The sequence below is a fragment of the Pituophis catenifer genome, unplaced genomic scaffold (genome assembly GCF_029215685.1).
Source record: "Pituophis catenifer annectens isolate HBS135680 unplaced genomic scaffold, rPitCat1.0.hap2 SCAF_1, whole genome shotgun sequence".
NCBI lineage: Eukaryota > Metazoa > Chordata > Lepidosauria > Squamata > Colubridae > Pituophis > Pituophis catenifer.
The window spans coordinates 237,558,116-237,583,470 of record NW_027256881.1 but is presented as its reverse complement, the minus strand read 5'-3'; the positions used below and the strand labels follow the sequence as shown (position 1 = coordinate 237,583,470).

At 41.0% G+C, this 25,355-nt stretch overlaps 1 protein-coding gene across 1 annotated transcript; it reads left to right on the top strand.

Annotated features, from left to right (window-relative positions):
* Positions 1-3,430: 3,430 nt before the first annotated feature.
* On the top strand, positions 3,431-22,234 carry LOC139308197 (membrane-spanning 4-domains subfamily A member 15-like). Its single transcript, XM_070931672.1, has 7 exons — positions 3,431-3,482; positions 4,646-4,893; positions 6,040-6,162; positions 6,352-6,408; positions 14,398-14,517; positions 17,892-18,017; positions 21,097-22,234. The coding sequence occupies exons 2-7, from the start codon at positions 4,678-4,680 to the stop codon at positions 21,205-21,207; spliced, it is 753 nt and encodes a 250-aa protein (XP_070787773.1). The 5' UTR covers positions 3,431-3,482; positions 4,646-4,677; the 3' UTR covers positions 21,208-22,234.
* The last annotated feature ends 3,121 nt before the right edge of the window (positions 22,235-25,355 follow it).

Below are 25,355 nucleotides of genomic sequence, written 5' to 3'. Positions count from 1 at the left end.
CAGAATTTTTACTACCGGTTCTCTGAACTACTCAAAATTTCCACTACCGGTTCTCCAGAACTGGTCAGAACCTGCTGAAACCCACCTCTGCACACAACCTCCTGACTTTGCCTCAAAGGCTTCTTGAAACCATTCTTTAACGACTCATCTGCGTGATAGAGCCTCCCTCTCATTTCCAGGCCATAGCTGAGGGCAGCTACCATTGGCTTTCTCTGATTCAATGTGGAAATCATGTTTTTTTTTTTTTATTTGATTTATATGCCGCCCTTCTCTGGAGACTCAGGGCGGCTTACAATGCGTTAAGCAATAGCCTTCATACTTTTGTATATTTTTACAAAGTCAATTTATTGCCCCCACAACTGGGTCCTCAATTTACCTACCTTAGAAAGGATGGAAGGCTGAGTCAACCTTGAGCCTGGCAAGATTTGAACTTACTAATTGCAGGCAGCTGGAGTTAAATTGCAATGCATTAGTCTGCTGAGCTATCCAGGCTCCCTTATCACTCCCTTTTTATATGCACAATTTGCATTGCTTTACTGATAGGATGGCTGCTGGCTTCCCTCCATGGGCATCTGCGGTTGTGATGGTGGACAGACATGATCCCAGAAGAAGAGCAGCGACACCAGGACTGCAGAAAAGCAAAAAACAGCTGCTGTGTAGCTAGTGATAGGTCAAACTCTCTCTACAATGACCTTTCTGTCAGCCCTGGATAGGGGAAAAAAGGCCCAATAGGCAAGTCACCCAGTGAGGCATTCCTTATGATCAGGTTTCTGCTCAGTGGTCTTTCTGTGAGAGTCAGAAAAAATAGTAGAGCCGGACCTCTGTAGACACAGCACTCCATGAAGGGATTTGCCTGTTGGGCCATTGGTTTTTGCAATGGAGGGACAGGCTGGATATTCCAAGACCACTAAGGTTGAACGATAGCTAAATCAACCACTCCAGCCCTCTTTCAGAACCCTCCTCCTCCTCGCACCCACATTAGAGGGAACAATTGAGAATTGTTCCTTGCAATACACTGTTAGGGCAGCTCCAAGGAGAGAGCAGCTATGCACAGGGAACAAATCCTATCGGCATACCTTTGAACCATCTCCCTAACTGGAGGAAAGGATGTGAAACATGCTCAGGATAAGTCCCTATGAAGTAAGTTGGTTCAGTTGCACAGCTTGAATGACAGTGAAAACCGTGACCCTCTTACCACCTATGTTAATGTTACCTTCCACTGATAGCTTCTAATGCAGGGACAAATCACATCTGGGCATTTATCCACAGTAAAATATCAATTGCGGCTTCGAAAATGAAAATGAAATTGATTTTTAAAAAATGTGTTGTTATTGTTAAAAAGGCTGATACCTTTTGAGTTTGCCAAGTCCCGTGAGATTTCAGTGGTCTCATGTGATCTCACAAGTTTTCAGCTTGCCTGCATGATTATTATTTTTTCATTAATTTGTAAATTAGCATTAACAATAGTATTTAGGCTTATATACTATCCTTTAGTGTTTTACAGTATTCTTTGGGTGGTTTACAATATTGAAGCATTATTTGCATATTGCCCCCAATAATCTGGGTCCTCCTTCTACTGATCCCTAGAAGGATGGAAGGCTGAGTCAACCTTGAGCCCCACCAGAATCAAACTCCAGACTGGGTAGAGTTTGTCTGTGTACTGAACTTTAACCACTGTGCCACCAGGGCTCCTAAAATGAACTTGTGACTACAGTTTTTGATAATTAGAAGAAAAATAGATAGTAGAAAAAAGTGAGCTTTTTTGTAATCAGAGTAAGAGATAATTTTGTAATTATGTTTATATTTGCTGCAAAGAAATTAAGAAGCTTTTGTCTTCTCTTTATATTTTTCTTTCTGCACTTTTGCCTTTACCTTTCTCTTTGATTTCTTTACTCTGTATTAGTATTTCTGATACTCAGTTGTTTCCTCCAATGCAATAATATGTCCTTTCTATAAATTAAATATTGATAATTTTTATATAGCCACTTTGTCCATCAATACATTATCTCCCTCTTGTATTTCAAATTTTTCTTTCTCTTTGCACCTTATTAGATAACCATTCACAAATTGAAAATATTTGTATTTACATAATTCAATTTAATTTCCAGCTCTCTTATGGTTAACATGGATAACTTTTACTATAAAATATTAATTTCTTGATAGATTTATGTTCCCTGGTGAATTCTTTAATTCATATTTGTATTTAGTCCAAAACATTTTGGGTTTCCTCCTGCCTTTTTTAAATTCAGAATTATAGTCTGTCTCTGTCAGCTAACTGGACCTGCCACATTCACAGCTGATTATCATCCCATTGATTAAAACACCTGTCTAATTTCCCCTTGAAATGAACTGCTAGGAATTCATTTAAAGACTGAAAAAGCCAATATAGGGAAATTGTCTTGGCATCTAGAAGAGATCTAGAAGAGATAACATCTTAAAAAGATGCCTTCTAGGAATAGCGTAGCTCATGGAGGAGGAGGGAGGTCACAAGCCGTCTCCCCCTCTAAAACACTTATTAAAGTATTGAAGCGACCTGCTCTCCACACCCCTATAGACGTTCGTAGAACAGCAATAGGAGGATCAAGACTCCAGAGGGCGCTCACGTGTTAACATGCACACCGAAAGAAGTGGGGGGGGGGTCTCTCCAATAGATAGGAAATGTATCGTAAGGAGGAGTCAACCAAAAAGCAAATTTTTGCTTTTTTGCTTTCAGTTTAAGTGCAAAAGGAAACATAATTTACCCATCCTAACTTTGCCAATACACGGAGAGGATTTGGCTTTGGCATCTGCTTATTGGCTAAACGATGCGGTCCAGATGTTTCAGCGGCCTCTGAGGTTTCCAGGGAGAGTTTCGCAAGGAGCGCAATCGGAGGCTGGGATTCAGTCCCTCCAGCCTCCACGAAGTTTAGGCTTTGCCTGTTCGAGCGCTAAAAAGAGCAACCCGAAAGCTACAGAAAACGCCGGGGGGGGGGGGGGAGAGAAGAATCCTCCGCTGGACGAGGGCTACTTACAGAGCTCGGGGGAAGGGAAGGGGAGGAATGGAGAGGCTGTGATCGCAGTACGCATCCCCTTCTTTTTATTTCTGGCGATTCCTGCAAAGATTGTGGAAAACTCCGAGGGGTTGAAAATGAGCCCCTCCAAGCGCGGGACTTGCGTACTTTAGGAGAAAGAGGGAAGCGAAAGAGACGCCGAGGGATGTGTTTGATTTCAGTGATTCGTTTTAGCCTGGGAATAACAGGACTTTATAAATTTGGACAGTTTTCCTCTCATCTCTGAAGAAACAGAAGGTTCCTGGCTCCAAACTGTTATTTCTTCCAACAGTTAAAGGGGCAAGAAAGAAGTTTTTTTTCCTCGAGTCCTCGATTAAGCTCTGAGTAAATCCCTCCTTTTAGTAGACAGCGGAACTCCGCCCACCACTTTTCCCTGTTATGTTACTTTCGTTTTTCCTGAGGCTTCCGTGTACTTCGTCTTGAGCGGTTGTCGTGAGTAGTTTCTGATTACTTTTTAATTAGATGTCTAATTAAAAACCGTCTTATTAACCGTGCCTGCCGGTTCTCCCCTGCAGCCATCCACCCGTGACCCGCGGTTTTCTCAGCTACCGCAGGTCTTCTAGACGGGAGGATTTCAGGGGAGAATTAGCGGACAGGGAAGAGTTTGCCGTAAATCTTGCCGTGATAGAAGTGCCCAGAAAAGGCGCCGTGTAAACTTACAAAAATTCAACAGTCCAAGTTCACCGTTCAAAGGTGGGTGGATGAGTCGATTTTAACGTTGACTTCCAATTAATACAGCTCAAGAAGGTAGTAGCTTCCTCTTAAAGTCTGTACAAATTCTAACCATGGGATTATTGGCCAAATCAGAGTTTTAAAAATCCGGAGGGCTATTAGAGGTCGATGGCAGTTAGGACTTTACTGAATCGCTTCACTGCTTTCTGGGGTTGTCCGGAGTTTTGTTAGAAAACTCAGGCTGGTGGTCCAGTTGTGTTCTAATAAGAAACCTCCCCACATCAATGAAGTAAAGGTGGGATACAGATCCCTACTCTTGTGTCCTTCACAGTAACTTGTTCTGTCCAGATCGGTATGAACTTGCCGGACGGTGTCAATCAGTATGATCATCCGTGCCTGATGCCTTTAGATCCATCTGCCAATAACAGGAAAGGAGGGCAAGTACAATAAAACTTTGCCCAAATGAAAAATGCTATTTAGCTGGGTGGATCTGAGGTGGTACTAAGATGTGAAAGACACTTGTTGAGTTGAAAAATCTAATATAAGCATGTTCTCCATGTTCTGATTAACCTTTTCTCCCTGATATCTATGGAGATTTTCAATCCTCCAGGTCATGGTTGTCCCAAAGGTGCTTTTCAAAAGGCAACTGGAGGGTTTTTTTGTTTTGTTTTGTTTTTTGCTTGAAAACGTTTTGCTTATCAAGCAAGAAACTTCTTCAGTTCTGGCTGAATGGTGGGGAAAGGAAGGATTTCTGTCCCTGAGAAAGTTGTATGTTTTACTACCTGTTCCCTGAACCCTTCTGGCAATCTTCTTCAGTTTTAGTACAGGCAAATATTATCTTATAAAGTGAGATTAAGGAGAAGGACCAGAATCTACCTCCTTGATGTTAAGGTATTAACTTTTCCTCACCTGTTTGTTTGCAGGTAATTTAGTTGTGGCAACACTTCCAGCAAGAATGGCCAGTAGAACCACACTTTTCATCCCCTCTAATGGAGCAAACATGATCCAAACAACCCCTGGATTGCCCAGGATTGCTGTTCAGGCATCTGGAGCAACTCCATATCTTCTCTATGGAGCTCAGCAACTTCCAATTCCCACCAGTGCTCCTCAACAAGTCCCACAAAACGGTCCTTTGGACAGATTCCTCAAGGCTGAGCCCAAAGTCCTTGGGGTAAGCATGCATTGCTTTGAAGTCCATTAAGATTTTATTGGCTATGTAAAGACTTGAGAGCCCCATGTTGAAGTCCTGGAATTTGGCTTGGTTGTTGTCTGGTTCTGGAATATACTCCAGAAACCTTTGTTCTTCCTGGTAGTTTCATTTGTGTTTCTACAAAAAATTCTAATTCGGACATGCATTCTTTTGCTTTGCTCTTTAACTGAGAAAGTGGAGCTCAGCCAAGGTTTCAGCCAGATCTCTTTTTATCCAGTGGTGAAACATAAAATTAGTTGCTACCGGTTCTGTGGGCATGGCTTGGTGGTGGTAGAGTAATGTGACTGGGTGGGCGTGGCTAACTCGTTTTTTAACTTTTAAAAGCATTTTTTTTACAACTTCTTCGGCCGAAGAAGTTGTAAAAAAAATACTTTTAAAAGCCTCTGACGATCCCAGCTGAGCTGCGTGATCATCAGAGGCTTTTTTTTTTTTTTTACTTTTAAAAGCATTTTTTCAGCTGAAGAGGTTGCAGAAAAAATGCTTTTAAAAGTAAAAAAAGAGCCTCTGATAATCGTGTGACTCAGCTGGGCATGGGGGGGGGGGTACGCAGGGATTTTTGCTACCGGTTTCTGAACCACCCGCTGCCATCGCTAGCAAACCGGGAGCATTTTATGATTTTATCCCTTCCCTCTGAGAAGTGCAATTGTTGGGCATTTTTCCAGAAGAACCTGGTCATGGATTGGCTCCAGGCCAAGCTGGTTGAAGTCACTTTCTGCTTATGATTGTGATTAACTTCCTCCTGCAGAGGAGCCTGTAGTGAGAGGTGTCATTTTTCTCTTAAAAGCCCATCATGATATTCTTACAGACCTCCTTCCTGACAAAAGCAGACCCATTGAGGGTCAAACTAGATCATAATCTGGAGGAAATGTCCGGTACATAATGACAATGGTGTCTCAATCTCTCCCTTCTCCCCATTTGGATTTTTCACCATAGGAAACCAGGCATTGGGTCAACACCTGCACTGCAAGCTTAGAAGCCCCAATCTCTTTGAAGGACCTTTCAAAGATGGATAGAAATCATGTCTTTCCTGGGGTGCTAACAAATTAGCATGTTTGTCTTTCCCAGATTCAGAGAACTGGTCTTATTTTGTGTGTTTTCCTTCCATAGGCCATCCAAATCATGATTGGGTTGCTCCACATTGGCTTTGGGGCTGTCTCGCATCGGCTATTTTCTCTTCACTATTTTACCTTGAATGGAATTGGAGGTTATCCCTTTTGGGGAGGGTTATTTGTAAGTATGTGTACATTTTTGTTGAGTCATACACCTTGGTAGTAATGGCCAACAGATATAGTACCTATAAAAGTCCTGTTTGCATTGGAGCCTATATGGCTTCTCATGAGTGCCAGATTTTTCTCAATTTTTTTCTGTTGATATTTCCAGTGGACCAAAATAAATCCTTTTCTCTTTCTTTTACCATAGTTCATTTCTACTGGATCACTATGTGTAGCAGCTATGACCCATCCAAGTCCTGATTTGGTGAGAAACCTATGTAGCATTTGAATTTCCTTTATGCTATCTTTTTATAAGCACTCAGGACCTTTTATTTTGTCAATTCTCTTCAGATACTGCTCAGTTAGTAAATCAACATTTAGGAAAGAAAAGCAAACTCAAAAGACCCACCCATTTCCTTCTTCGATCAACTTTTACTTCCAAGTCCTGCTTCCATTGAAAGTTCTATGTCAACAGTAGGGAATGTTTAATCATCCAGAATTTGAGCCTCCTCTGGTCCCCATTTTGCGTTAGGCTTCTTGCCAAGTTCCCTTCCTGATGTGCAACCTGCAACACTCCAGGTCCTATCAGTTCCATGACAAAAATGAGAGAAGCTTGAGAGAGTCAATGACCATGATGTGGGTGCTTGTTCTACTAGAGCTTCCTTAATTGCTACTAGTAATGTTGCTGAGCAAAAAGGTGTCTTCTTGAGTTCTCTAGTCTTGAACCAGAGCCCCAACATGCCGCCTCCTTCTTCTCCTCCTTTTCCTCCTCTTTCTCCATCTTGATAGAGGTTCCTGTTTCAAAAGTGTTCCAACATGAAAACAACATTAGGAATCAGCTCAACATGTTAGGAGTAAAAGTATGGAACAAGTGTGGGAATCCTCCCTGGAATCAAAGAGAGAGCTGTTGGTAGCCCTCCTACAAAGAGCGAAAAAAAGTCCCTTCCTCTTTATTGTGACTGTTCCTTGTCTCTATTCCAGTTAGGGCTTTCCAAGATGGAGGACTGGTAGGATATATGCTTCTCTCGCTCGGCTTTTAAGTTTTTATTACGTCTTTTATTGCGGTTTCTTTTTAACTGTGCTTTCAGCTTTTACCCCCCGATTCTTGCAGGGGAGTTTTAATGCAAAATTGCATACCAGTTAATTTTTCAACTCTCTCCCGGCAACTCCCATTTTACTCTGGCAATGAGCCCGGTTTTGCAATTCTTCTGATATCTCTGTTTGTTAGGCCTAATTGCCTGGCCCAGCGCCCTGCCTTCATTACTCATACTGCTTACGAACAACTCGGCAAATGTTGCCTATGAGCTGCTTTAACTGCTCTGACTGCTTTGATGTATATGGGCTGACCTCTGTTGAAGCTTTACCCATATGATTTGTTTCTAATCTTTCCCCTATAAGCCAGGGATTGTTTTAATCTACTATCAGAACGTTAACCTGCTTTGGGCCTTATTATTACCCAATATCCTCCATCAAGAGATCAACTGGCTGCCCTGATATGAGTCCACACAAACGTTGTCGTTCCTTGTTCCCGAGGGACCCCTGTGTGGAGACCTCCCTTGAAAACACAATGGGCCCCTTGCCTAAGATCAAAAAGACCAACACCATGAAATTGAACCAAAATCCGAACATATCAATTACTTCCTTGGACGAATTCTTCTAAACTTTAATATCTCTGGAGTCTCTGCCCACCTCTCCTTTGGAAGAATCGGAATCCCTGGCTGCCTCACTCTGCAACACACCTTCTTTGCTGGACTGTCTGACACCATCAGATGCTAGTTCTGTTTTGCCCTGTTTCACTGCTTTGCCGTCCCCTATCGACTCAGTTCAGCTCTCGGATATCCGGCTTTTGCAACAGTTCTGTCTCCGTCTGGCCGACTCTATTACCCTTTTGACATCCTCTGTTGGAGTGCTGGACGGCAAAGTGGAATCCCTTAGTAAGTCGGCCTCAGCATCACATTCATGTAGAACCAACAGACATGCACTGGGCCCGTCCCGAATGGATAGCCATCTCCCTCCACGACTGACGCTGTTAGTGAATCTCCAATTGCTCTCAGCCAACCTATGTCTGAACCTGGCCCATTCTCACTTTAACAAGCAAGACTGGACCAACTGTAAAACCATATTAGACACATTGAGGCTCTTATCCAATTCTCACATCCTGAACAATGAGCTGCTTTCTGTGGAATAGCTTCCTAGCACATCCCAAACGCCTGATTCTCAAATTCAGCTCATCCAAGACCCCCTCACTTTTATGTGGTCTTCGCAACCATCTGACCCACTTTGGAGTCTTCCCTCAGAGATGCTTTATAAATACCCATCTAGCCTCCCTTGGGAGGAAGCCGATCAACGTGGACACTTGTCGTCAGATGGGGACAGAGTGCAAGGACCTTCACACGGAAGCTGGTAGCCTTTTGAGGGATTCAACTACCAGTTCCACAAATCCGCTGGCGACCCAGCAACAACAGGAGGACGACCTCTGGACTAGAAATGTTGCGCTCCCAGATCAATCCCTCTCTACCTCTGATTCTGAAGGCCTATCAGGACTCGGCCCCTTATCTCTGACCACTTGTTCCCCTCCTCCTCTGAGAATCTCGCCTCCCAAAATGCCACACTCTCAGTCCCCATAACTGGCTGGTTTGATCTTTCAGACCCCTCGGGCTCCCCCTCTTTCCCCATCTATCATCACCAAATCACATAACGGCTGCATTTCTTTTGATGACAATAACACCATACAGTTGTCTCCCCTGACAGTTCTACCTGTACAACATTCAAGCCACTACCGAGACCAGGACGATAACCTCAGTCCAAATCTGGCTTCCCATCAGAATTCTTCAAGAACTAATAATGACCCTAAAACTAAGCAAGGAAACCAAGGCAAGATAACAGATTTTTTTGGTCTAACTGTCCCCTGGTCCCTCCACCAGCCCCCTGTTCCTTCTAAATGACAGTCAAAGATCCACTCTCCAACTCTTCCTTGGTCCATCATGAGTTAGAACATCACAGGGTGGGCGTCCAAAAAAGCCGACCGAGACTTTTTGAACTACCTCAAAAACTTTCAAATTCTCATATTTCAGGAAACATGGGAGGTCAATGACATTTTGCTATGTGGTTTTTAACAATAATAATAATAATAATAATAATTTTATTTCTATACCGCCCTTCTCCCGAAGGACTCAGGGCGGTGTACAGCCTATTTAAAAACACAAAAAACACAACAACAATTTAAAATTTAAAATCATTAAATAATTAGGCTCCAATTAAAATCCCAGAAATTTAAAATACCCCAATTTAAAACGTTATGTTAATGGCGTTTTGAAATCATATCCCTGCCAGCCCGTCCCTCACTGCTTGGTGGTCGTTCGAAGGGCAGCCTTGCAACAGTATCTCCCTGGATTTGCATGCAAATGTGGCTCTTGTGGACTCTCTTCCCCCTTATGCCCAGGCAAATTTGATATCCATTGGGAAGCTCTCGCTCCTGGTGTTTTATGTCTACCTTCCTCCCGGGGGCTCTGACCGGGACTTGGATGAGCTGTGGGCCAGTCTGGAAGACTTTCTCATTACCATCATACTTAGATTCCCTCATTGTCTGGTTCTTCTGGCGGGGGATCTAAACGCCGCATTGCGGGGACTTGGGAAACCCTAGTTGCCTCTCGCTGGTGGACAGGCCCGGCCAGGGATGACCATCCCCTGGATACCCTGAAAGGGAGAGTTTCCAAGGATCAGAAAGTTGACAAAGCGGGGACCTGTTTAGCTCTCCTTACCATCAAACTAGACCTCTTCCCCCTTAATGGCAGATGTGCCCCAGATGTCCCCGGGGAATTTACCCACTTGGCCAAAAATGGCAACAGCACAATAGACTATACTTTGGTTTCGAGAGCCTTTTTGCCATACATTTCTTCCTTCAAAGTAGACGACAGGATTTTCAGTGACCACCTTCCTCTCATTACGGTTGCACGGCTATATAGACGTCAAGGCCATCCCGCTCACGTTGTCTCAATAGACTCTAATCCCAGAGGCTCCCCGATGTTGCCAAAATGGTCAAAGTCTCTGGCCCTTTTCCACGTACGCTTTTATCAAGAAGCAGCCAATACCTTGTCAGCCTTAATCGGCACCAAGGCCACACCTGGTGTGCTACTGACCACCTTCACTGAGTGGAAACGGTCTTATAGCCTCTTTTCAGCCCCCCACCCTTATCCCTGGTAGAGTTTTCCGGAGGAAGGGAGCCCCTTGGTTTAACTCACGGTGCAAACAAGCCAGGAACCATATGAGATTTATATATTCTGCCCACAAACGAACAGGTTCATCAACGCCCCCCACTTATTTTGAGGCCAAGAAAGCATACAAGCTAGCCCTTTCAAGAGCTAAGCAAGACTGGCACCGGCTAAGGTGGAACGCATTACTAGAGGTTGCGAAATCCAGCAACCCTCGAGATTTCTGGAGTCTGTTAAACAGGAGGCCAACTAGTAGGCTCACTCATTCCATCTCTGCCACTACACGGGTACTCTTTCTACGCCGAGTCTTTTACGACACTGACGTTCCAGTTTCTTCAACCTCAGGCTCTCTTCCTAACCACCTTCCCAGATGGCCTCCTGTCGAACCATCCATGATTGCCAAGCTAATCGGACAACTCAAACTTCGAAAAGCCCCTGGCCCAGATCTCATCCCAGCCGAAGCCATCCTAGCCCATAAGGACTGGTGGACCCTGGTTCTTACCGAGGTATTCAATGCGATCAACCAAACGGGCCTTATCCCCAGGCTCTGGAAGGATGCCATAATCATCCCAATACATAAGAAAGGCGCCAACTCCGATCCTGGCAACTTCCATAACATCAGTCTTCTTTCAATTTTGGGGAAACTCTATGCCTGCTATCTCCTGTCCAAACTGGAGTGCTGGGCTGAAGAGGCCGACCTGCTCAGTTATGAGCAGGCGGGGTTCCGTCCAGACCACTCTACAATTGACCATGCTTTGATCCTTCATCATCTTGCCATAAAATATTCTACCCCCAGGAAGGGTCGTCTCTGCGTTGCCTTTATAGATCTAAAGGCTGCCTTCGACAGCATCCCTAGAGCTAAGTTGTGGGCCAAACTTTCCGCCTGGGGTATTGACAAAAGATTATTCTGGCTTATCTCCCAATTGCATGACAGAACAGAAGCAAAAGTACGCCTTACCCCGCAGGGGGATCTTTCTAATGCTATCCCAGTTAACAAGGGTGTTAGGCAGGGGTGTATACTGGCATCCATTCTCTTTAATTTATATATCAGTGAATGGAGAAAGGCATTTTCGGATCACATGGTCTACATCCATGCCCCTAGATTAGCTGATTATAGATGTCCGCTCCTGCTCTACACTGACGATGCCGCAATACTTTCATTTTCCTGGGTGGGCCTATGTAGAGCCTTAAAAACCCTTTCTGCTTATTGCTCTGCTAACCAACTGCATATAAACCACTAAGTCTAAAATCATGGTTTTTGCAAGAAGCAGGAAAATTTATCATTGGAACCTTGATGGCATCCCAGTGGAACAGGTCCACAGATTTCAATATCTAGGTATCCTCTTTCAATCCAATACCAAGTGGCCTGCTCAGGTTAAGTCTCTCTGTAATAAGGCTAAGATTTCCACCCATGCCCTCGTGCACTTTTTTCATACTGAGGGAGCTCATCACTGAGCTGCACTGGCTCCCAGTTGTCTTCCGGGTGCGCTTCAAGGTGTTGGTTATCACCTTTAAAGCGCTCCATGGCATAGGGCCTAGCTATCTTCGAGACCGCCTGCTGCTACCAACGACCTCCCATCGACCCGTGCGCTCCCACAGAGAGGGCCTCCTCGGGGTGCCATCAGCCAGACAATGTAGGCTGGTGACCCCCAGGGGGAGAGCCTTCTCTGTGGGGGCACCTACCCTCTGGAATCAGCTCCCCCCAGAGATACGGAGAATCCAAGACCTCAGTGCCTTCTGTCGCGCCCTTAAAACCCATTTATTTAAACAAGCCGGGCTGGCTTAAGATGAAATTTTTAACTGTTTTTTAAATGTTTTAAACGTTTTTAATTGGTAATGAGTTTTAATTGGGCCAAATTTATATATCTTTTAATTGTTTTTAATATTTGTTCTGCATGTTTTTTAATCTGGCTGTACACCGCCCTGAGTCCTCAGGGAGAAGGGCGGTATAGAAATCCAATATAAAATAAAATAAAATAAATCACATCCCCTCAGCAATAAAAGTCTACAGGGCAAAGGTGATAACTGCTATCACCTATGGCGCCCCCCTCTGGGTCCAATCCAGCATTTCCTCTCTTGAGTCTGCCCACAGCCAGTTCCTACGCCGTTTGATGGGAGTCCCTCCCTGCGTAAGTAATGCCACAATTCGTTTGGAACTGGGCATATCTTCACTGGCTACAATCTTGTGGAAACGTGCAATTGGCTATTGGTTGTCCCTGTGGACTAGACTCCCAGGCTATAACCTAGGCCAATGCCTATGGCGAGACCCTTTTCATAGTCCCTGGGCCCATAATATCCATACAAAACTTTTGAAGATCGGGATTTCCCCCATTGAAGCTTTTATTTTAGGCCCTGATGCTGCCAAATCATTGATTTTTCAACGGCTGGACGACATTGATAGACAATTAAATCTGGCAAACAGATCAGGAACATGCTTACCATTTTCCCTTGGTATTGTTTCCTTGCCTCACCCTCCACCTTATCTCTCCATGTTACACTCTATCAAACATAGACTCGCATTTATGAAGGCATGATTTAACGTGATCCCCTCGAGTGTCCTCGACAGTAGGCTCTCGGGGGGAGTAAAATCCATCTATTGTACATGTGATGGCCGATCACCGGAATCTCTGTTCCACATTACATTCGCATGTCCCCACTACTGAGACATAAGATCAAGATTCATTTCTCCTATTTCCCAGAGATTCCCTGGTTCACCTGATCTGTTCAGCCTTTATTTCCTACTCCAGGACACAGACCCCAATATAACTCCAAAGGTGGCAAAAACTTTTGCTGCAGTCGTGGCTGAAAAAAAACAGGGGAAGAGACGGGTAACCCCTACTGCAGAGGATCATTAGTATTGTTAGTACAGAGTGTATCTAAGGCAGTAGATGGTGTACTGTCACATGATATGTCTATATTTGTAAAATATACTCCCCTTCTATGTGTAGTTTAATTTGGTCTTTGACCGCAATAAAAGCTTACTTACTTACTTACTCCTACAAAGAGCTTACTTTCTCTCCCTCCCCTGATTTAAAATGTGTTCATGGCAGGGTGGATTTGATTTAAATCAAGTTGTCTCCCCTCTAGTAAAGAGTCAATTTAAATCATAATTTTTGTCATCTCTGTCCCACAGCAGCTCCTCCTCTCACCTGCTGTTGACTCACCAACAGTCCGAATATTGCAGAATATACAGCCTCATGCTACATAACTAAGCTCCATTTCATGCTGAATAAACTAAATTAGTAATGTATCTTAAATAGAAAATCATTTTTAGATAGATTTTACTCCAAAAGCATTTTATTAAAATAAATTTGATAAAAATAAAAACAATCTGATTTAAATTAAAAAAATCAGTTTTTTTTTTTTTTAAATTGATTTTTATCCATCCTGGTTCATGGCAACATAGAAATGTTTTTGTCTTGTAAAGGAATACAGTGTGGATTCAAAAAAAGAAAAATTACCATCTTGATAGAAAAATACTACATTCCTGACAGAGGAGAACTAAAGACAGAGCAATTTTTAAATGTTCAGAATTCTCACTACTGGCTCCAAGGGTTTCTCCGTTCCCATCTCTCTAGTAGCCTCACTTTAATGTTGTATAATATTAAAGAGCGTTTAACATTAACATTTAACACTTAGAGTGCATTGTGCCCTAAAATAAACAGTGCAGGGTTTCTTTAACCGAAACATTAAGGATGAATAATCCTTACCAGTTTTCCTGTCACTGTTAACCATTTGGCCTTGAGTGGAGACTGACATCCAGAAACAAGAAATTTGACAGTGAAAAATCTTCAAATGAATTGTGGTGTTTGCCTTTCACTGTGGAAAACTCTGTTGGTGCTGCTGTTTGACATCTATGATTTTAATGGATGTTGTTTGGTTTCACCACTGACTGGTTATGGGTCATTAAACATACACATAGATTGAATTCTGTCGCTGTTTTTCCCATAGCTGGGTCTAATATTTTTATGCTTTGTATTTAATAAGACCTATGCTAACACCATAACTGTATTTTCTCTCTTTCTGGTGTATTGCTGTTTCAGGTGAAATCCAGTGTAGGAATGAACATCGCAAGTGCTATAATGGCATTAACTGGTATCATCCTCTATACGTGCAAGATAATCATCATCACTATTCCTGTAAATAATGCTACAGTTGTAATTGTAAGTAAACCAACCTCTTCTTAAATTTTAGCTTCACGTGCAGAATCCAGAAGGAGATTATGTATGCAGTTGGGATATCCCAAACCCTTTGACTTTTGTTTGAAATCTTTCCTTGAATAAGTCTCAGTCCCAATGACATGTATGTGTGTATGTGTGTGTATACGTACATATGTGTGTGTATACGTATACATATACATATACATATACATATACATATACATATACATATACATATACATATACATATACATATACATATACATATACATATACATATACATATACATCAGTGGTGGGTTGCGCCTGGTTCGGCCTGGTTCGGCCAAGCTAGTAGCGGTGACGATGTGACATCACCAAACTGGTTCTCTTTGCTTGGGAGCTGGGCCCTCCCACCCGCCCCCACGTTATTTTTACCTTTATTTCTTCTTTTTTAGCCCAGTTGACAGGCGCGGCAGAGTGGATTGCCGCACCTCCGCTGGGCAGATACCTAACGCGCTTGCGCAAAGCGTGTGCACGAAGAAAACTGGTGGTAACGCCAGTTGGAACCCATCACTGATATACATATACATGAAGGGATGCAGTGGCTTCGTGGGTAAGATGCTGAGCTTGTTGATCGAAAGGTCGGCAGTTGAGCGGTTCGAATTCCTAGTGCCGCATAATGGGGTGAGCTCCCGTTTCTTGTCCCAGCTTCTGCCAACCTAGAAGTTCAAAAGCATGTAAAAAATGCAAGTAGAAAAATAGGGACCACCTTTGGTGGAAAAGTAACAGCGTTCTGTGTGCCTTTGGTGTTTAGTCATGCCAGCCACATGATCACGGAGATGTCTTCGGACAGCGCTGGCTCTTCGGCTTTGAAACGGAGATGAACACCGCCCCCTAGAGTCAGGAATGACTAGCACATATGTGTGAGGGGAACCTTTACCTTTACCTATACCTATACCTATACATGTTAAATAAGGGCAAGCAATATTCTGATCATCGAGGCAAAAAGTGTGTAGGACTTCTTTCTTCTCCAGTTTTTGTTTTTTTGGTGGGGAGGGAGATAGATTTTTTAAAAGTGGTAAATGTGTTTTAGACATACCTATTGATTATGTCTCTGTACAGTATAAAAATTGGTTGTTTTACAGTAGGTCTAGGGTGGTCATGCAAAACAAAGGAGTGTGTAAGAGTTCTATATAGCATAGTATTTCTCCATTTCCATCTCTCTAGTTGCCTAGCTGTACATGTTGAAATCTATTCATTTCCTGCCACCCCCACATCCTCATCCCTTCTTTACATTTGCCACCCAGTTTTAGAAAACTGTAATTTAGGTAATTTCTGAAGTGTGGATAGTTTAGAACCACACTGATACCTGGGATCAATGGCTTGAATTTTTAGTATTTTTTGTAAAGTGCTGTCCTTTGCTTTCTTATTAGGGTTAAATCATAGTAGTATCACATCCAGGACTTTTTTCCTTTCCAGTCTGACAGATGATTGGAAAGAAGTTGGGTAAAGAAAATAGATCTAGCTGCACCCTTATTGAGGAGGGGAAACAATATATCTTAGACTGGCTGAATCTAAATCACGTTGGCTGCCCTTAATCATATTCTGTTGATGCCAATTTTCCCATGAGATTGCCTTTACTTTATCCTCAGCCCATGAGTAAGATTTACACCTGATGTGAATAAGTCATTATTAGCTGTACTGGTATAAAACTAGTCTTTTCCTCTCTCTTATTCTGAGCCCATCCAACCATAGCCTCAAGGTGTATAAAATCTATTTCCCTTCCCCCGTTATCTTGGAGAGAAAGTCAGGTGACCAAGAGTGGATATGTTAGGACAGTGGGGAGGCCTGTCGCTTTTCCTCTTTGGACTAGCCATCCTCTGTCTTAACCACTTCTTTCTTCTTCTCCCTTAGCACTTTTTTTTTGAGGTCTCCTATCCATCCCCCCCTCTCCTCCATCATCCCAAGGGTGCTTTTCCAGGTGGCAACTGGACTGTGTTTTTCTATGAAGACGTTTAGCTTCTCATCCAAGAAGCTTCTTCAGCTCTGACTGGATGGTGGCCTCAACAACCCTCTAAAAGGATGCAAATGACCAGCTGTCTGCAAGGAGTATAAATCCTTCCATTCCCCACCATCCAGTCAGAGCTGAAGAAGCTTCTTGGAGCAAAACTTCTCCACAGGAAAACAAACAAGTCCAGTTGTCTCTTGAAAAAGTACCTTTGGGACAACCATGGCCTGGATGACTGAGAATCTCCCTAGACCCTCTCCTCCATTACTTCTCTCCAGGCAGCAGGAAAACAGGCCCTCTAAATTTCCTATTGGGAAATGAAGAGCAAACACAATACACCTATTTACTTTGACAGTGAGGTGGACAGTATCTACATTTGTTAATTAAGTAAAATAAATCTATTTGTAGTATGGTTTAATCTCTCTGCCCTTCTCTGGCAGAAATGATGGCTTCAGCTAGTCTGTTTCAGATCTTCTACTTTGCAGGATACATCTAATTGTGGCATGAGCTGCTTTCCTCTTTTCAGAAGATTAGTAGTGCTTGGGCTATTAGTACCCATTGTCTTTTCATATGTATCTTTATTTTGCCTTACATTTAATTTGAGAGATGCCCAAACTGAGGGTGGAAGGAAGGTACAGCAGATTCCCCATTTCTGTTGTAATACCCTGAGTGATGGATGTTTTTCTTATTGACTGATGATATGCTGAAAATGGATGGCAGCAAAGTCAGGGGAGAAAACTAGTCTGTAACAGGTGGGGTTTTTAGAAGCCAGGGCAATAACATTCAAGAGTAAATCAGAACAGGTCCAACAATGGGCAGGAAAGGGACTGGCAATAGGGACTAGGGATTTGCTGCCTTCATTATTTTTGATGTTTATTCAAGGATAAGTTACACACATAATACTTTGACTCAGTTGATTAGATTCAGGAGATACCACACATTGAAACAAGGCTCTTCCAAAGCAACAGGTACAAATCAGATTTTAACTGAATGATTATAAGTGGTCCAGGGGGACAGGAACGGAGATGGTATATTTTCCAAATAAGGAAAATGTGTAGGTGCAGAATGAATTAGTTTGCTTTCACTGCTGTGGGTTCTGTCCCTTGTGCCTCTTGGGGTAATTTAGGAGAACATACACCCAAAATGTTCTAATGTGTTTGGGTCATCCTAACCTGAACACCTTGTTGTGGGGAATATGTCCCTTTAAATAAGGAAGCAGAGGAATTGGAGGTAAGCAAAAGAAAGCATATTTCACTGACATGCAGTGGGAGGGATCACTGGAAGCAGCTGGGGATCCCTTTTAATAATGAAGCACAAAGTAAAATAAAATACATACCACTACATTAAGTTCTCAGCAAATTACAACTATCTTTCCACATGTCTACAGGATACTGTACAGCAAGTCAGTTATGGCTTCTCCAGTCTGTTTCTCTTGTTCAGCCTGCTGGAGTTTTGCATTGCTGTTTCCCTGGCTCATTTTGGGTGCCAGGCAACTTGCTGTAGTGGTGACCAGGTAACTATTTGATACTTCAATAATAGCTTTAGCAGTTCTCATTGTTAAAGAATGTAAAGAAGATTGTCCACTTTTCTTCTTTATATTTGCACTCCACCTAACCTGACCTTTTGCTTGTTTCTTTGCTATTACCCTGAACAATTTGTGAGAAAAATTGGTAACTCATGTTACCCAATAAGCTTTATAACTAGGAGACGTTTGAATTGTGATCCAACATCCTGTGATTTATTTGCTTCTGCATATGAATAATTAGATGATGTGAATTTTTCCCAGCTTCTGTTTTGCTAGAGTGAATGTCATGAATATAACACAGTTTGTGTGGTCTGTTTATTTATTTATTTATTTATTTGATTTATATGCTATTTATTATATTATATTATTATATTATATTATATTATATTATATTATATTATATTATATTATATTATATTATATTTATTATATTATATTATATTATATTATATTATATTATATTATATTATATTATATTATATTATATTATATTATATTATATTATTATATTATATTTATTATATTATATTATATTATATTATATTATATTATATTATATTATATTATATTATATTATTATATGATATTTATATATCACTGATTTATAATTCAGTGATGCAGAAGTGATGTCTCCCTTTTAGAGGGCTCAGTTCTAACTATTGTTACTTTAGTAGTGTGACTACATTAATTTAAAGTATCTGTCACTTGATCACATTTTCTCTCAATGCTACCATTTTTTAAAAAATAACATTATTTTTAAATCTCAGACAAACAACTGAATACATGACCACCATGTGTTACCTAAGATCTCCATATATAGATCTGGTAATAAAGGGGTTCTGTCAGCACTACAAAGGCCTTTGAAAAAATCAGTTGGAAACAATTGAATTACCAACCACGGACCTACAGTTTGCATTGGCAAATTTTGTGGTGGGTCAGAAAGCCATGTCTGTCCCTTGTTAGACAATTGGCTTCCTTTTGTACCAATAACAAACATACTCTCAACCTTTCAGAAATGCTTTAGATTAATTTGAGGGGGAGAAAATGGGACAGAAGAAAGACTGAAGGGGGTAAATATGATCAGACCTGACAAAACAGAAGAACTCTAAAAATACAGTAGTGGCCAAAATTGTGGAAACCTTTTGGGAAAAGTGTATTTTTGAGATTTGATGGCTAATAACACCACTTTTTTTTGAGTTTCAAGATAATCCTATTCCATTGCTGGAATGCCCTGGGAATAGCCCAGACCTTAATTCAATTGAAAATCTACGGAGCCAACTAAAGAAACTTGTTAAGTCAGAAGCCACCCAGCAATAAAACCCAGTTAGTGGAAGCAATAATTCAATCTTGGTTTCACATTATAACAGCTTCAGAACTAAAAGATTTGGTTCACTTCTTGGAAATACGTTGTAAGGCATTAATTCATGCTAAGGGTTACCCAACTAAGTATTAACTGATGTGATAATTTTTGTATATCTCATTATTTCTACATTTTACTTTTCTTCTTTATACTGTAACTGCTATTCTAATAGTAAATCCTTCATAAAAGTTATTGCATTACATTCTTGATTAAATTATCTTTCCATTGATATATAATTTTATGGTACTACTCCCCCCCAAAAAGTGGTGTTATTAGCTAGTTTTAGAAAATACACTTTTCCCAAAAGGTTTCCACAATTTTGGCCACTACTGTATTGCAAGCAGCTAAATCAGCATACAGAGATACTTGTCTTTGGGTCCATGGTGCTCTCTAACTTGCTTGTTTTCTTGCAGATGTTTCATTACTCAAACTAGGTAACATCAGTTTTATTAGTTGGGTACTAAAACATCTGCAAAAAAACAACTAAGCTCAGGATCCCCTTATTTTAATCAAGGTCCCCTTATTTCAACCCTGAGCTTCAAAAAATTTTCTGATACCTGTATCAGTTCACAGGAACTGCCAATTGAATCCATTATAGAAACCAAAATAATAACCTCCCCGGAGGGAAATGCATCTTCTTTGGGCCTTTAAACTGTTAAAGTAAGTTAATAATCTGATAGCTTTTGTGAATAAATCATGAGATTATTTATTTATTTATTTATTTATATGCTCCTCAATTAAGCTGGACCCTAGAAGGTTTACAACAACCCAGTAACCATATGAATACAGAAACATAAAATATAAGCAATATAAAACTGCAATAAAAACCTAACACACAAAATAAAACCAGTCCTCAAAGGTCCTCAGAAGAAGCCAGTTGACTTCTCTTACCACTCACCACTTTCCAGAGGACCATCCCAGTTGGTACCATCTTTATTTCAGAAGGGCATCTATTCCATACAGAGAACACTCAGTGGGGCAGGGGTGGGGGTGGGGTTTGTCTTCCACTTGTTGATAAGTAGACGGGAGATCCTGAGCTAAACGTGTAGATAAAGCTGGCAGTTTTGATCAGGAAAAGTTACTGAAATACCTAGTCCCTAAATCATTTGCATGTTTTTGTTTTTGCTTTAATTTATATTAATAAATTAAAAATAAATAAATAAAATAAATAAATTATCTTAATAATTTAATTTATTAAGAGCCTTGGTGGTACAGTGGTCTAAAGCACCCTGTTATTAAGAACAGCTGCCTGCAATTACTGCAGGTTCGAATCTCGCCAAGGCTCAAGGTTGACTCAGCCTTCCATCCTTTCTAAGGTAGGTAAATTGAGGACCCAGTTGTGGGGGCAATAAGCTGACTTTGTATAAATATACAAAAGGATGAAGGCTATTGCTTAACGCATTGTAAGCCGCCCTGAGTCTCCGGAGAAGGGCGGCATATAAATCAAATTAAAATAAATAAATAAATAAATATGCCGCCCTTCTCCAGAGACTCAGGGCGGCTTACACTGCAATAGTTAAGCAATGTTAATGTATAGTTTTAAATAATTCTCTATCAGGACTGTGAGCTATCTAGGATTTCAACCTGTTGTTGAGACAGCCAGCATCACAGTTAAACACACACAACTGGACAAACTAGTCCTCCTACCCAGAGTAACAGATGCGTCCCTGAGTATTTTTTTGTATTAACTATTCTTTTCTGTTACAGCCAACCAATCATTTTGTGCCTTACCAAGTCATGGGAGATGAAGCAGTCACAACTGAACAAAATCCTCCTCCTCCAGCAATTTACAATAACATGGTTACCACATCTCAATAAAACAAGAAAGAAATGTGAGAAGTGTTGCGACAGAGGTTTCAGGAAAAGCAATGTATTTCACATTTCTTTAGTTTGTCCTCTGGCTTCCTAATTTATTTTTCAATTGCAGCCTTTAAACACCAAATTAACTGATGGTAAATTTAAAAGTTCTTCTATTTTACTTAATCGCTATAACGCTTCCCAAGAAGGAAGAATTTGTTCTGCAAATATCAGCAAATTTATGAGGAAGTGTACTCCCTACAGTGGATGATAGAAACTGTTTATTACTCTCTTCTTTATACTCTGGATGACGTTTGTTTTTTATGACAAATATAGAATTAAGTAGGAGTTCTGATGCTGCAAAAAAGAAAAAACAGCTACTAAAATTAAAACAAAATTATTAATAAAACATGTCATTGACACAATTCAGATAGCTTTCCACTTACGACTGCAATTTGGACCAGAAAATCCATTGCTAAGTGAGGCAGTGAAGTGAGTTGTGTCCGATTTATGACCTTTTTTGCCACTGTTATTACGTGAATTATTCTGGTTGTTAAGTGACTCACATGGTGCTTAAGTGAATCTGATTTCCCACACTTTAAAATCCAGCTGGGAAGGTCGCAAATAGCAATTACTGGCATGCCAGAACTGTCATACATTCATGCTGGTTGCCTAGCATCTTGAGTTTTGATCCCATGACCATGGAGAGGCTGCTACCTGTGAGGACTGGTCATGAATCCTTTTTTCAGTTCTGTTGTAACTTTGAATGGTCACTAAATGACCAGTTGTAAGTTGAGAACTACCTGTAATAGTGGTTGCATAATCACTGTGATCCCAAAACAGAAGAAGTTTGCATATAACTACAGTATTCCATATTGTTAGGGCACTTAAGCTGATCAAAGCACAGATTCTATGCAAATTGCCATTTTTTGTTCTTTTTACTATCATCTCCAACAGGGGAAGCTATGAACACATTCATTAGCTGACCTTGAAGAGTTTACAATTGTGTAAACATGCAATTCCAAAATCAAAGCCATTCATACTTTTAGGGGAGGGTATATGCAGTGGGTGGGGGGTGGGGGGTTATATGACCTCTTTACAATCTGTGGACTTCAATTCCTGAGCCAGCAATGGCTAATTTAGGTATTCCTGGAGTTGAAATTCATAAAGGTTCCAGAGTTGCCCATCCCTGGTGCATGCCCAAAGAGACTCAATTGAAATGTATAGAAAATTTGCTGCTTGTCCTTAATTACAATGATCTTTGCAGATGTACAGAATGTACATTTGCACAGTTTTTTAGGTTTAAGGCAGGGGTGAAATGCTACCAGTTCGGACCAAACTGGTAGCGATGGCGGCGGGTGGTTCGGAGAACTGGTAGCGATGGCAGTGTGAGGCTCCACCCACCCGCCTGGTCGTTGTTACTTCCTGGTTTTAAACAGGAAGTCATCTGTTTTATACTGTCCAAGTGTGTATGTGACACACATGCATGGTGTGTATGTGATGTGCAGGCACAGTGCATGCACTTCCGAACCGGTAGGGAAGGTAAGTAGATTTTACCCCTGGTTTAAGTTGATTGGCAGTATCCTGAGTATAATCTAGCTCAGTTGAACTGGTGTCACTTTTTACTTCGCTTTTTCAACAAATCTGCCTTGTGGTGCAGCCAGAACAATTTTGAACTGAATACACTCAAAACTAGTTATGATAGTAGATTTTAGGAGAAATCCTGCTATTCTACCACCTCCTACAATACTAAACAACACAATATTAACCATAGAGACTTTCAAGTTTCTAGGTTCTATAATACCTCAAGACTTAAAATAGGCACCCAAGATCAAAAACATCGTCAAAAAAGGAAAACAAATAATGCTCTTCTTGAGCCAACTCAGAAAGCTCAGGCTGCCCAAGGAGCTGCTGATACAGTTCTATGGAGGAATAATTGAGTCTGTCATTTGCACTTCTATAACCGTCTGGTTTGGCATTGCAACCAAACAAGACAAACGCAGACTTCAATGGATAGTTAGAACTGCAGAAAAAACAATTGCTACCAGCCTGCCTTCCATTTAGGACCTGTATACTGCACGAGCTAGAAAGGACTGTGAAAATATCTGCAGACCCCTCACATGCTGGACATAAATTGTTTCAATTCTTTCTCTCAAGACAACACTAGGGCATTGCATGCCAAAACAAGCTACTAAGTAGGGTTGTATTACTATTATCCTTACCTTTCCTATTACCTATTTTCTTATCCTTTATGACTAAGTATCCTAGTATGATTTGTGTTGATTGCTTATTTAGTATCCTATGATTATCACTGAATGTTGTATGATTTATGATGAATGTATTTTATGTATTTTTCTGTGGGGGCTCCCACCCTCTGGAATCAGTTGCCCCCGGAGATAAGAAGAATCCATGACCTCAATGCCTTCCGTCGTTCCCTGAAAACCTATCTTTTTCAGCAAGCCGGGTTGGCTTAGAACAAATTTTTAAATTCTTTTAATTAGTTTGTGATTCTTAACTTCGGGCCAAAATTTATATATATTTTAAATGTTTTAATATTTGTATTCTATGTTTTTTATCTTGGCTGTACACCGCCCTGAGTCCTCAGGGAGAAGGGCGGTATATAAATTGGAAATTAAATTAAATTAAATTAAATTAAATTATTATGGTCATGGTTTATCACTTCTTGCTTGTATGTACACTGAGGACTTATGCACTGGAAACAAATTCCTTGTGGGTCAAATCGCACTTGGCTAATAAAAGATTCTGTTCTGTTCTGTTTTGTTCTGTTATTCTATTCTGCTCTGCTCTGCTCTGCTCTGCTCTGCTGTATTCTATTCTATTCATAACATTGCCAAAAAGGCATTAAGAGTTGTTAACCTAATCTTGCGTAACTTCTTCTCCGGTAATATTGTATTGTATCTGTCAATGAGGGACACTGTGGCTCAGTGGCTAAGACACTGAGCTTGTCGAATGAAAGATCAGCAGTTTGAATCTCTAGTTCCGTGTAACGGGGTGAGCTCCCGTTACTTGTCCCAGTTTCTGCCAACCTAGTAGTTTGAAAGCACGTAAAAAAATGCAAGTAGAAAAATAGGGACCACCTTGGGTGGGAAGGTAACAGTGTTCCATGTGCCTTTGGTGTTTAGTCATGTTGGCCACATGACCACGGAGACGTCTTTGGACAGCGCTGGCTCTTTGGCTTTGAAACGGAGATGAGCACTGCCCCCTAGAGTCAGGAACGACTAGCACATATGTGGGAGGGGTAATCATTACCCAAAGAACCTCCAGTTTTGTTTTTGGATTTATTTATTTATTGAATTTAAAAACCCTTCAGTTCCAGTTCAAATCTAGTTGTTCCTCAATATAACTTCAAGATAATGTAACAAATAATACAAAAACATCAAAGCAAAATAAGAAGTAGTTGTCAGTAATGGACTACTCAAGTGTAATATATAAATTATTGTAGCACTGTGATGATATCCATGTTACTAGCAGCAATATACCTAAATATGTATAAATGGAGACAAGTATATTCTTAGATTCTTGTTGTTAATCAAAGAATAAAGTTCTTCATATTATCCTCAGATCCATGGACAGGGGTGGGGAGAGGGAAGGCAACAGATAAATATGTCATGAACCCTAATACAAAATCACAATTTATTGCTTGTGTCAGAACTTAAGGCTAGCCTTTGCGTCATGAAGTCAATGTGTTTTCATTTGAATGTAATCTTGGTTTGCTATAGATATTTATGCTTGGATGGACCTTTTTTAGTGTTGTCTAAGAAACATATATAGCTTTTAGTTCTTGGAGCAGACTGAGTTAAGATGAATTAGTTAAAGCCTAGAGCATGAGTGTCAAACTCAATCGTGTCACAGGCCGAATCATGACGTATCATGACTCTTTTTTGCCTTTGCGGAGCTGGGGTGGGTGTGGCCTGTGTGTGACGTATCTGGTGTGGTCTGTGCATGATATATTCAGCCTGCGGGCCACCAGTTTGACAGGCTTGCTTCTAGAGGATTTTGGAAGTCATGTTGTAGAAATCTGGGGGAGGTGGAAGCAAAAAAAAAAAAGAGTTTTATTGTGCGGCTGGTAAAGCTGATAAGAAGACTGTAGAGATGCCCATCAGTTTTCGTTCTTGCATGCTCCTGAGAGACAAAGTATTCACAAAGGT